The 12,918-nt window shown below is 37.0% G+C and overlaps 2 protein-coding genes across 16 annotated transcripts in view; one reads left to right on the forward strand and one right to left on the reverse strand.

Moving 5' to 3' along the window:
- Positions 1-11,292, reverse strand: part of LRRC9 (leucine rich repeat containing 9) — a 51,495-nt gene extending 40,203 nt beyond the window's left edge. For 4 of the 13 annotated variants that reach the window (XR_016467149.1, XM_090141843.1, XM_090141835.1 and 1 more), the window contains exons 1-10: positions 10,827-11,292; positions 10,484-10,567; positions 8,839-9,057; positions 8,141-8,281; positions 6,751-6,814; positions 6,078-6,148; positions 5,185-5,367; positions 4,120-4,275; positions 2,313-2,509; positions 926-1,057 (exon numbers count right to left, since the gene is read on the reverse strand). Coding sequence is in view for 12 of the 13 variants with exons in the window: in XM_090141843.1 (XP_089997969.1) it covers positions 926-1,057; positions 2,313-2,509; positions 4,120-4,275; positions 5,185-5,367; positions 6,078-6,148; positions 6,751-6,814; positions 8,141-8,281; positions 8,839-9,057; positions 10,484-10,567; positions 10,827-10,832 (1,253 nt within the window). In the remaining variant the exon portion in view is untranslated. Of the gene's footprint in view, positions 1-925; positions 1,058-2,312; positions 2,510-4,119; positions 4,276-5,184; positions 5,368-6,077; positions 6,149-6,750; positions 6,815-8,140; positions 8,282-8,838; positions 9,058-10,483; positions 10,568-10,806 lie in introns of all 13 variants that reach the window. The other 9 variants (XM_090141837.1, XM_090141833.1, XM_090141840.1 and 6 more) reach the window with 9 other exon arrangements.
- Positions 11,293-11,406: 114 nt separating this feature from the next.
- Positions 11,407-12,918, forward strand: part of RTN1 (reticulon 1) — a 116,998-nt gene continuing 115,486 nt past the window's right edge. The window contains exons 1-2 of one of the 3 annotated variants that reach the window (XM_031605345.2): positions 11,407-11,494; positions 11,614-11,689. Coding sequence is in view for 1 of the 3 variants with exons in the window: in XM_090141847.1 (XP_089997973.1) it covers positions 11,736-11,838 (103 nt within the window). In the remaining 2 variants the exon portion in view is untranslated. Of the gene's footprint in view, positions 11,690-11,720; positions 11,839-12,918 lie in introns of those variants that run through there. The other 2 variants (XM_090141849.1, XM_090141847.1) reach the window with 2 other exon arrangements.

Consider the following 12,918-nt stretch of genomic DNA (forward strand, 5'->3'; position numbering starts at 1 on the left):
CTTGAGAAAGAAGAGGTGCTCCACTGTCTAGCTGGGAGTCTGGGGACTGGAGCTCAGAGTTCTGTTCTACCATCTACCCTGTTCTACCCTGTGGTACACAAGTCAGGTCACTTAATAAACACATGGCCCTTGACTCTGTGCTGACAGCTAAGACTTGCTTCTGTAATTCCATTTGGTACAATGAAATTCTTTAACAATTTTCTTGGTAGTCAGACTCCTTAAGAAGAAATTCAGTCTAGAAGTGCAGTATCTTCCACAGTTTTTCAATCAGTGGAAAATTTTCTGAAGAACATAGGGCAAAGCTTTTATTATTTGCATTAATCCTTCCGACTGTATTTCTCAAAAAGATTTTGTGCTAAGAATACTCGTTCAAAAAACCTGAGATTCACTGTCCTCCTTAGAAGAGCAGTTTATTAATTTCTAAGCAAAAATATTTATTAATATTTTTAAACCAAAAGATCCTTGGCTTGAGAAAGTAATGCTAAAAATAATTAGAACGCTATTGATGAACAATCTCAGATTGAATCTGTAAGTACAGGGCTACCTGCAGCTCTAACAAACATCCCTGAGCACAGTAGGAAGGCAGAGCTGAGCTGGACAAGCTTGGAGTACTCAAGCAGAAAACAGCCCTTGAAATACTGCCAACCTAAATTTGAATCTCTCCTCAAATGAGTTTCAAGGTTACTCATACAAAGATTATGTAAGCACCTTCTAATGCTCCTTCACAATAGAAATCTCTAGGAACATAGAATAAACATTACTGTCAGTGTTGTTATAAAGTAATTGGGTAATTTTTTCTTCTTAAAAATAAACATTCTTTTGGAGTCAAAGCTTTAGCCTAGTCCACCATTGAGAGAAGATGAAGGAATCAGCTGTCCACAAATGGAGCATAACTGGAACTTTTAGAGTATACTAAGAAGTTTACCAGGGATTATTTGATAAACCTTCTTCAAAATGAATGTTTCCCAATGTTTCCAATTCCAACAACAGGAATCGGACTAACAAGTTAAAACTCTTCTTCTTCTTCTTCATTTCCATTTGGTAATCTTTTTCAATTCTGCAAAAAAGAAACAAAAATTTTGTCTAAAACAACATACTAAGAATGTGCATAAATTAGTATTTTAAGAGAGAGGAGTTAATTTAGCTTTTTAAAAATAGAAATAAAAAGAGATCAATGATTCTAGAACTACTGATTTTTAAGAAAAAAATCTAACATCACAAAAAAATCTTACTATCATAACTGTGGATAGTTAAGGCCCTGTACTGACCATAACATCAAGATTCATCGATTCCATTATGCTGTAATTTTATGAATTAACTCTTTCAGGGCGAGGTCTTAATTTAGTCTTTATTGTTCATGATGATATCAATCCAAACTGCAGTACTAATAAAAAGATTGATGGCCTTAGGTTCAGTGTGAGGCACTGGACTAAAATCTGTGTAAGTAAAGGCAATATATTTCATACTATAAGCTCTCCACTCCATAAATTGTTCCATCCTTGACACAATCAACTGTCCCTCCACCTTTATGAGTGTGCTTTTAAGCTGTACTATCTCAATATATTATTTCTACCCAAATGCAGAAACTAAATGATTCCTCTGGAGCTAGATGCTCTATAGACTGTCTACTACTCTTGCTAATAGGAACAGTCTTTATTGGTCTTATACACAAAAACACAGCTTTCCACTCTTCAGAGGAGAGTCATCTAATTCCTCCTTCATGAGAACTGTGTAGAGTGAGCTTCAGATCCATGACAGCATTTAACACAGTGCCCATGGTATCACTGTTACTCTCCACACGCCCTACTGAGGGAGACCTTCTGCTGGTCATTGACTTTAGAGCAATTTGACATGAAGCACTAAGCCAGAAATAACAATGACAAGAAAAGGAAATCATTAAAATCACATTGGGATTACAAGCGGAAAAAAAACAAGAAGAAAACAAAACCCACAGTGTTTTGCTAGAAATGTCTACTGTTTAAAGGCCCAGAAATATTTTCCAAGCACTGGTCCAGTTCAGATACACATTCCAGTTATTTTTGTTCAAACCTTTTTATTCACCGAGACCATCAATAACAGGAGTGGCGACATCTCTCTGCTAGAAATTGGCCTGAATCTAACAACTGAGAACACAAAGAATTGTCACTTTTCTGACATTTGCAATACTCCCAAGTTTGGATCTCATCCAAATTGAATGTGAGATTGGCTTCAAGTCCTGCTGCTAACTTCTTAACCACACCACCACCAACTATATCCAAATATTAATATTGAAAACATTACATTTCTTTTCCTAAAAAAATCATTAAACATACTCATCCAGTTTTCTGTTCCAGAATGTTATTCTTTCCTTCATGGCATTTATTTTTTGTACAAATGCCTTTTTAAGGCATGCCTTTTCTGCATCTTCATTATCATGAACTGAATTTTCAGTTGCCAGATTCCTTCTCCTTTGAGATTCACTACTTGCTGTTTTATCCAGCATTTCCATCTTGTCCAGTTCACATTCCAGCTAATAAAAATAACACATCATGATTCTGAGGCGAGAGATTAAGTTAAAACCTGACATGAAAATTATCTTAAGTTTTCTCAACACATAAACACTCTAGATGTGTACTAAAATACGTATCTCAAAACATCAAACCAGAAAATTATTTCAATAAATATTAACTCTTGATTAGTGAGTAGAAAAGAAATTAATTAGCCAAAGGGACAGCTTTACTCTGAGTAGATGTACACATTTTTCTTTTGCATCCTGCTCCTATTCATGTCAATCAGACCACTTTTACACAGGCAGGATGGGCTCCTAAGTTCATTATGATGCGTGTCTCAGGAAGAAAAACAGTTAGACAGCAGAGTTGGAATAGAACTGCAGCTTTTCTTAAACACTTAATGGCAGGGACCATTTATCTCTCCATGTCTGTCCACTGTGTGGCATAGTAATTACTCACTGCTGAGTGGAATCAAAACTCTTCTCATTATTTCCTGAAGTACATCTTCAGGATTAATCAAGCCACTATGCAGCTGAAATTATCTACAGCAAGGCACTGAACTGCATTTCAGTCCTTTGGAATAACACTCAGGGATTTTGGCTTTCATAAAACAGAAAGCAACTTTGTGCACATATTTATTTTAAATAATATTCCCATTGGAGTTTAAGCAGAGTGAACTATCTGCAGGCATTTATGCTCCAAAGTGCTTTAAAAACCTACTAGGAATTTTTACAAATTGCTGTACAGATAATCTGTGATACTTTTCTTTTCTTTTAAGAATCACCATGGATGCACTGATGCAACTGGAATCTGATCCACAATGTTACTTATACGCTGCTGTCAAAGGAAAGGGAACAGACTAATCAGTTGGAAATCAGAAAAACAAAAACATCAACAAACAAATCCAAAAAACAAACCTACCTTGGGTGAGGGAAAAACAAAAGCAAACAAAAATACCTTTCCAAAATGCTAAAGATATAGCAAGCTGAACACAGAGCCTTCATCAGTGTTCATGGTGTCAACTAGAATAGGCAATAACTGAAATGATCTAGGAACCTGGAATGTGCCTTGTGATCTTCTGGTCTGGATGAATAAAAACAACAACTCAAAATTCAGTTTACCACATTAAGTTGTGTATCCTACCTAGTCCGCTGTGCTGGGTTGCACTTTTATCTTGACTCTGTTCCAGCTAGAAAAGCATTGGCTAAAGCACTCACTCAAGGTTTGAGGCACCACGTTTACATAATTATGAACCTAGAAGAACTGAACTTGGAAATGGATCCCTTGCAACAACTGAAGTCCCAGACACTTTGTAGTTGGCTACACTGGAAAAGGACTACCTTTCAGGCAGAAATGAACTCCCAGAGTACACAGATTAGTAAAAGCAGATGCACTTTCATGAAATACTTTATTGAATATCAATGAATATAACCTTAATGGTGAAAACGAAACTGGAACTGCACAAATTTAAGGATATGAAAGCTTGATTTTATTAATTTACATTAAGATATTCCTTTAATTGACTCCATCAGGAAAAATAAAATCTAAATAAAACAATTCTTCTCAACTGTCATTGCTACGTGTTTTAAACAATGCATCTCTGCTGACATTTCAGGCTATTTACACTTACTTGTTTTATGTTGCAGATGAACAACTTTATCTTATTTTCTGGCAAACTCTGCAGTCTGCTTTTCTTTTCTTTTAGCTCCTCAAGCTTGCCATGGAGCTGTCTCTGAACGCTTTTTACATGCATGTGATAGTACATTATTTTTTTCATAATTGTAGTCTTTAAAAATTAAAAAAAGGAAATCATTAATTTGTTATTTAAAAGTTTGAACTATCACATAGCTTATTCCTGAAGAACACTGCAAAACAAGGCATTAACCTTGCAAATTGTGCATCACATATTCCTTCTGCATTTCTAAATATCATTTTAGTGTATTTGAATTTCTTTGTATTTGATCATCAGACATTGGATGGTGTCTTGCAATGAACATATTCTTATAATTCAGTTTTTAACAAGCAATAATAGTGTTTGTAAGAAAATTTTGTGTTGTTGCTACAGATTCAACCATGGCTTCATTCCATGAACCCCACTTAGTTCTGGGTCTGTATCCAGAAATGTTCAGTAATATCATTAGGAAAATGCTCTCAATGTTCTGGATAAACCAACAAACACACTTCTCATCTGAGACCACTTGCTGCCATGAACTCTTTTTCTCAGGTGGTATAAGCATATTTCCCCCAGTAAAATTTTTCAAAGCAAAAGGATGAAGATTCACACTATGTATTCCACACTGAAATACACCGTATGACTTCCTTCACTGAGAGGTGAAATCTAGTCACAGTTTTTCTGTATATTCTTAAGCACGGAACTTTATTTTCTATGATTTAAAGATGCTCTACATGGATAGCAAGATATTTGAAAGTATCTCAATTACGAGATAGCATTTTTTTTTCCCATAGTAAATTGCATACATTCAGATTTCTGTGAGACAAAAGAACTTATTTCAATACAATATCATACATAAAGAAAAGAGTCCAGAAATTTTAAGACCAAGCCAAAACTCAAAACTTTGACAACCTAATCCAGTATCGAGCAGTAACATAAAGCACTTCCCTTAGCTGGCTGAAACTCAGAGACAACAGAAAAATGCATCACCAGTCAAAAAGCCATTCATAAAGTCTGAATTACCTCTGCCAGAATCTTGATATGCTTTTGAGAAACATCATCCGTATCCAGCCTTTGAAGCCGTGGTATGTGATACAGCACATGGATGGCATAATTAGAAAGAAGGCATACAGGGTTGGGTCCATACAGAGGATCATTTAGGGCCAAATCTTTTAAATTAGGTAGTCTTGACAAATTAGTGAGTTCCTGAAAAACAAGGAAAAAGGTGTAATAACAACATGCCACTAGACCTTATTCAAAGAATGGGTATTTCATTACATTTCAGCACAAGGAATCAGGTGGGGCTTTAATAACTAAGAGCGTATATAGAACTAAGAATGCAGTAGGAAAAGGGAAGGAAGAAGAAAAGGAGCACAAATACAGTAGTATTCATGAGGAAGGCCTCATGCAATTTTACAGAACTTTCAAGGTTCATGTAGAGTTGGGAATTCTTTTTTTCTAGGCGTTGCATGAATTTTGGGGGAGAAAAAGCAACCTATAAGCCATCAGCGAAAAGCAAAGCGAAAGTTTGAAATGAAGTTAAATCTCTGTGAAGAAGTAATTCTCAAGAAGAGATTGTTTGCTCAAGAGCCTGACTTGGCCTTGCTCAAGCTTAAAAGATAAATGTGAGGTCACTGAACAAAAATGTTTGAAATATTTTCAGTAAAGATAAGATTTAAAGGACTTTAAACCTAAGAAATAAGGCAAAGAGCCACAAGTCTGAAGTACAAAGGGACCAGGAAAATGTCATTATGGGTAGTTTAATATTCCCAATACCCAGATCCTCTAATATCACACTCAGCTGTGTGATATTATGTGATATGTATCAGCTCTCTCCAAGCATCATTCAAAAACAAACAAAAACAAACAAACACACCAAAAAACACATCTAAAAGAAATATGAAGTGTAAACATACCTTGAAGGAAGATAATTTGTTATGAGAGAGGTTTATTTTTTCAATTTTTGTATTGAAGTCCAAGCAACTTCCTAAAATTAAAGAAACACAAACCACGGTCAAGAAAATGTAGTTGTCTACTAGAATATCTACATTTTCATCCTTGGGACTAGTTCAATCACATGATGAAATAAGCACTTCTGTGGGTTTGTTTAACACAAAGAAATCACATACACCTATTATATTATTTTCCATTTCCACCCAAAGAGAGGAAATAGCATTTGGAAGATTGTTTTATTACTGATAAAGATAAATGAAGAAAAACTTGTAGGTTCTGTACTATTTCTTTAGAAATGCAGAAACAACTTACATTGCTACTTATGACCAAACAGATTTGATTAAAACTAGGAGCCCTTTGCACTAAAAGCAGTGAAAAAGAAAAATAAACAACACTGACGCCTATTTTCTGTCTTCTTTGACGTGGCAGCAGCAATGGAAGGGACGTTAGTACAAACAAAGATGAACCCTAGGGATTTTTGACATGAACTTTAGGATGTTCAGGATTGCATATTGGGTGTGACTCTAAACCATGCAAGTTGGTAAAAATTTTTCTATTAGAATGAGAGGAAGATTAAACCAAATACATTAGCAACCCAAATTCTCGCACTAGAGATACCAGACTAAAATTACTTACCTATTTTTGATATTAAGTTTCCAGCAAAGTTGACCTCTTGCAAATTCTGCAGAGTATGTAAGCCCTGTGAATGTTTTAAACAATACAGTTTTAATCTAATATAGCACTGCAAATGCTGAAGAGCCCGGAGGCCAACAGGCAGATCATTCAAATGTAAAAATAAATTTGACTGGAGTCTAAACAATGTTAGCCTCTGCTGTAAACTATAGCTTTCTTTTGACATGGAAAGAGAGAATGCATTTTGCCCAGAGGGAAAGAGCTTGGAAAGCCTTTGTAAATGATACGGCAATGGAAATAAATGCGGTCCTCCAGCCTTAGTTTCACAGCTGTGTATGAAAAGCTGAACAGATCATGCCTCATGCCATGAGTACTCATTAGCTTTTGGCTGCAGCCCATGTCTTGGCCTCGGGACATCACAGGAACTGAATCACGGATGTCAATCATTCGTCTTCATGATGACACTGCAGTTCTTTGCAAAGAGATGCCACTAATATTTGTGGAGTACTCACTAATAAATAATAATTTCTACTTTGTAACACCATAGTGCCTTTACACGTGTTCTCTGTCAGCTCTCTATCAGTATGCTCAACTTTGATTTCCATTCCTTCCTCATTCTGGCTTTAGAGATTCACAATAACTTGATCCCTATCAGCATCTCCTTCTACTCTATCTACTTTCAGCTATTTTATCTTGGTATCACTGTCTCCTTCTGCCTTGTTTTCATGAACTCTCTCGTGGTAAAGTAGACTGGGCTGCAGCATTCTCTCTTCCTGATGTGAGTCAGGTAATTCAAAATGCTATGTTGTCTTTTGCTAGAAATGAGCATTTATACATTTCTTCTCCTTTTACATGCCCAACTGCTAATGGCAGAAATCTTGCTAGTTCTGGACTGAACTCCATCCCAAAGGTCAGAATGAAGAATGTTAATTTTGAGGTGAGATAGAAGAAACCATTTTATTCCTAGGAGATAATTTGACATGTGACAGCTTGAGAAAAACCCAGGATAGGAATTCTTCTGAATAGGACGAATAGGTATTCGTCCTTCCAAGACAAGAAAATACATAAAAATTAAAAACATTTACCTACTGCTGAAATGCAGACAGAAATCTGCAGTTGTAAGAACACACACACAAAAATCCTTTCCTCATCAGTAGTCACAGAGGTTGGAAAATGGCTCAGTAAGTTAACTCTGCATATGCAGAAAATCATGACAGTTACTTGATTCCAAATAATGTTTCAGCCTTAATTCTTACATACTGAAGATTAACATTGCCCTTATTATTCTGAAAGTTAGCCTTACTTAATAACATATTTAGATTTCATACTACTAATATGCCATGCATTGGACAAATCAGAAGAAAAGAAACTATAACAAAAAGAGCAGACTCACCTCTATGTTTCTGATCTGGTTATTATTCAACCAAAGTACATTCAGCTTTGTTAGGGCTTCCAGATTTTCAATCTTGGAAATTTCATTGCAATAAAGGTAAAGCTTTTCTAAATTTACACATTTTTGAAGACCACTTATTCTCTAAAATAGAAGAAGATGTATTTGCAGCACCAAAAAAAAGTCACTCTTTCTGTCAGTACACCACAGAGCATTGCCAGCTAGTTCTGAACAATTCGATACCACACCCTTTGAGAAGAATTATACTAATTTAGAAAGATTTCCATTAACCTAACAAAGAAAGAGTAGAAGCTCATGATAATTATGTGACTTTAAATACAGTATTATTTTCATGGAAAGTTTATGTTCTAACTAGTTTTCTGGAAAAGGTTTCAATATACCTGCTACAGTTTAAAAATATATAGTATGAAATAAAAAAATCCAATGGTAGGTTATTGAAAATAATTAAATATAAATATTTAACAGATAATTAACAAATATTTCAAAAGAGGTAACTTGATCTGCACCTAAAACGTGATTTTGGAAGCTTCAATTAAAAGTGCCAGATCCAAACTCCTTTTAAAAGTTCTGCCTGCTCTGCCTCAAACAAACAGAAGTGCTTGTGAAACAAACTTACAGTTATTGTAAAGGTCTGGAAATTGGTTACAGTTGGCCAGAAAGAAAATGGATAGTTAACTTACCACTAAACAACACTCAGCAATCCACAGCTCTCTGAGCAACAAGCAGTGCTTCAGGCCTGTAATGTTTTCAATACGTTGCCCAACAAGAGTGAGAGTAGTTAGATTTGGGAAATATTTCATGCCTACAATTCTAGGGTAACCAGAGAAAAACATCTCCAGAGCTGTTGTTTTCAGTCCCTCTTGATCTATGTTCTCATAAGACAATCCATTACATGCGCACTGGAAATGAAATGCAACCATTATTCTCTTTATATCCACAGTGTAAAAAATTAGTTATAAAGTACAACATCTTACTGATGTTACAGCACTGCTTAGCATCAGTTCTCTTAAAGCTTCCCATACATCAAAATGTTGTTTGCAATTTGGACCACATTCATTATGAAACAGTTAAATAGCTTTCTTCTGTTCACAAGTCACTTTCAATGTGTTCTGTCAGTTCTTATCAAACCTCAGAATGCACCTTCATTTTAAAACAAAGTAATTCTCAAATATGCTAATTTTAATGAAGATTAAAATCCAGAAATCCATAAATTTATCTATAAGCTAGCATATATACACATACATTCACATACAGGTATATGGATGGCACCTTAGCAGTTTTATAGCTTTCTACTTCTGAAGTGGTTGCAAATGTAATAATACAAGTTTTTGGCCAAAAAGCAAGAAGTTGACATGCAGTTTCATTACAGATGAGATTTGGTTTGAGATTAATGTGTAGGTATCTACGTGTGTAGCTATCTACATGTGAGACTCTTACTCTCATGCTAGTCAAGAGATTTATCCAATGTAGCCAGAGCATCCTGAAAAGTCATTCAGATCACCACAGGAAGTGTTGATATTAAATTTATTATTCTGTAGGTTTCCTTTACAATAGGTGATGTGATTCAGCTGACCATACAGCAATAATCTAGTGCTGTTTCAGAGGACCTAAACGTATCTGGCAGCTGCTGTTAGGTACCTTAAAGCAGATAAAATGACACTAAATGGCTGTATCTATGCAGATGAATCCTATCCTTACTTCCACTGACTGTGATGAGCATATGTAGATCTTCAGACACTTTAAGTGAATGTGGACTGCGACCTCATTTTAAAATTCTAACCAGTTCATGGTAAATGAAGTTTCTAATAGTTTATTGGCTGACTCTGCTCATAACAATCTACAAAAACGCATAACTTAGTCAAAGCTACTAGATTTTTTGATGAGGTGTATATAACAAGATCATTTTTCTTTCTGGATAAAAATATTCCTGTACAGCACTTCTCAAGAAACAAAGCAAGGAAATGTACCTGAAAAGTAAGTTCTTTGAAAACAACCTCTTAAGAGAGGAGGTTGGACTCAGTGATCCCTTCCAACCCCTACAATCCTGTGATTCTGCAAGGTTCTTTTGTCTGCATCTTGAATATTAATGTTTTTACCTCAGTTATGAAATGTTCAGATCACCATAAGCTCTTATTAGGACGTACCCCATAAAACCTTTGGGGCATTCCAGAATGGAGGCTATGCTACAATGGCATCTCTAGAGAAGCAAAAGTAACCGTGTGTCCCAGCAAGAATATTGATAATTACAGAAGAAGAGAGGAAGATTTAAAAAAAGAAATAGGAAAACAACAACAAAACATGAACAAAAAGGACCAAATATCTTACCAGCTCTTTAATTATCCCCTCAGGGTTCTGGGTTTGGTTTTCACTTTGCATCACTCCTTGAGTTTTCTGCAGTGATGGCTGTTTCTTAGGAAAAGAAAGATAGCAATATCATTAGCTGTGTAGCTACCTATGTAATTTACAGGGATTTCCAAGAAGTTTGTAAAATGATAGTAATAATAATTTAATCTAAATTCCTAGAAGATTTCATTCCAGAATCTGTATTTCCAGTGCATTCTCAATGGGGGTTACAACAGCAGAAAGCTGGAAGTGCCTGGAATATCTCAATTTATCACTGGTTTACTGAACATTTTTATATTCTGTACCGTAGCAGAGGGATTCTGACCTCCATCAGGAAGGATGGGGAATTACACCACTTCTTTCTGCACTGGGCTCAGTTAGTTGTATTTGCACAAATCGTAAAGCTGAGAAAAGAATGTTACAATTACTCTCCGGCATTAACAAACGCTTGTTTGTACATAATGATATGACTGATTGGCTTTTGTTGTTGCTGTTGTTTTGCTTTGTTTTCTTCTTTTTTTTAGTTTTCCTTTTGAAAGCACATAGCCCAGACTACATCTTTATCTATCCCTGTATCTCCACTGCTTTTGTATTTAATGACACACAGCCCCTCTGGTGAGCGCTTCAAGACAAAAACCGAGATGAAACAGCAGAGGAATTTACACCAGACCCAGATCAGACTTAGGAAGCAAACTGTTTTCTTCCATCCCGCCTACTGAAGGCGCAGCTTTGCCACCATCGCTTCTAGAGCGCTGCCTCCCCAGAGAGCGGAGCGCTTCCCGCCATCAGCGCGTCGCCTAGGAGACCGCGTCGCCCCGCCCATCAGCAGCCGGCAGCCAATCGGAGGCGTGGGCGGGAGAGGAGGGCGGGATTCGCTCCGCATGGACGGCGGCCATGTTGGTTACGTCAGGGCGCGATGCTGAGGCCAGTGTTTCCAGTAACTCCAGTTCGAGCAGACCTGCTGGAAATGACTCGCTAAAATCAATTAGAAACGTGGGTGTGAGGCAGAATGCGCCCCTGTGACCAAAAGAACTGTGCTCACTGAGCCATTCATTCTGTCAGTGTAAGAACAACGTGTTGAAATCACTTTTTTTTTTTCCTTTTGCACGAAGCGAGGCTGGCTGAGCGCTTTCCAGTGCTAGGATTTCTCAGTAGAAAATGGGGTCCATCGTGAAACGGAGCGAGGGGGTGAGTTTACTGCAGACTGCGGGGGTTTGTGGCAGTGTCTGCGTTCATGTTTCTCACCGTTTTTAGTGAAGGGGAAGAAAATGGCGCAAAGCATCGAGTTTTGTACTTGCACTGCTGCTTCTTGCCGCCAGGTGTCGCTCCAATTCCACGTAAGCGTTACGTGCATTATAATGGCTGTTCCGTGAGCTTTTGCGTTTCCCTGCCTGCAGGGGCTACAATTCACTTAACTAAAGACACACATTTAGTGGGCTTGTTCTAGCAGAAGTCTATAAGGAAACAAATCTCTCTCTCCCAAATGAACGTGCTGTAACAAGTGTGTAATGGAACAGCTTTAAATTAAAAAGCAGCTGGTAATGCTGTGAAAACCCTGTTTCAAGGAAACAATGCTGTTATCTACTCAGCTTTCCCCAAAGAAACTGCAACGTCATTTTATTTAAGGGAGAATGTCCTGTTCCCTTTACACCGGATCCCGCAAAGAGAGCACCGTGTTTAGCCAATGACTCCTTCCCTATTGGCAAAGAATCCAGAGACAGCCCTCTCAGTAAATTAGCTTAGGCAGCTAGGCCAGTTGTTACCATTTTGTGATCTCTCTAGTATTTTTTAAATAGCGACTGAAGGATGAAGCAGTAAAAGTGGGCACTGCATCCAAACCCAGATATTCATTGGTGTGCAAGTGAATGACTCACTGTTGGCACTGAGGAAAGCCAAATGATCTAATTTAGGTTCAGGGATTTCTGCTTTACTGGAAGATGCTCCTCTTTTACCAGAAGGGAATAATTACAGAGAATCAACATTTTTGTCCTTTCTAAGTGATTGAATGATCTCAGGGTGACCTGCTCTGGGAATCTACAGTGTGTATGTGATATCCCTAATCTCTTCAACTGCAGCAGACATGCAGGGCAGTATCCCATTATTAATAATGAACTCAGCTCATTAAGAACTAGATAACGTTGCTGCATTTGTTGCATAAAGATGGTAAAACACATATTTGCATATACAGTCCTTTAAAAAACGTCTGGCAGCTGTTGTTAGATTTCTCTTTTAATCTAAGGGGTTTTCAAACCTATCATAGTCTGAATTAATCATCTCAAGTGTGTTATCCTTCACCTTCCGCTGTGGCACATTCTGCTCTAATTCTGCTAAAGCCTTTCAATATAATTTCATAGCATAATCAAAGCAAGTGTTTAATTGCTGATGGTGCCTTGCTGTTGTAAATTTACTTTGGGAAT

The sequence above is a fragment of the Phasianus colchicus genome, chromosome 5, assembly GCF_987193195.1.
Source record: "Phasianus colchicus chromosome 5, bPhaCol1.hap1.1, whole genome shotgun sequence".
Lineage (NCBI taxonomy): Eukaryota > Metazoa > Chordata > Aves > Galliformes > Phasianidae > Phasianus > Phasianus colchicus.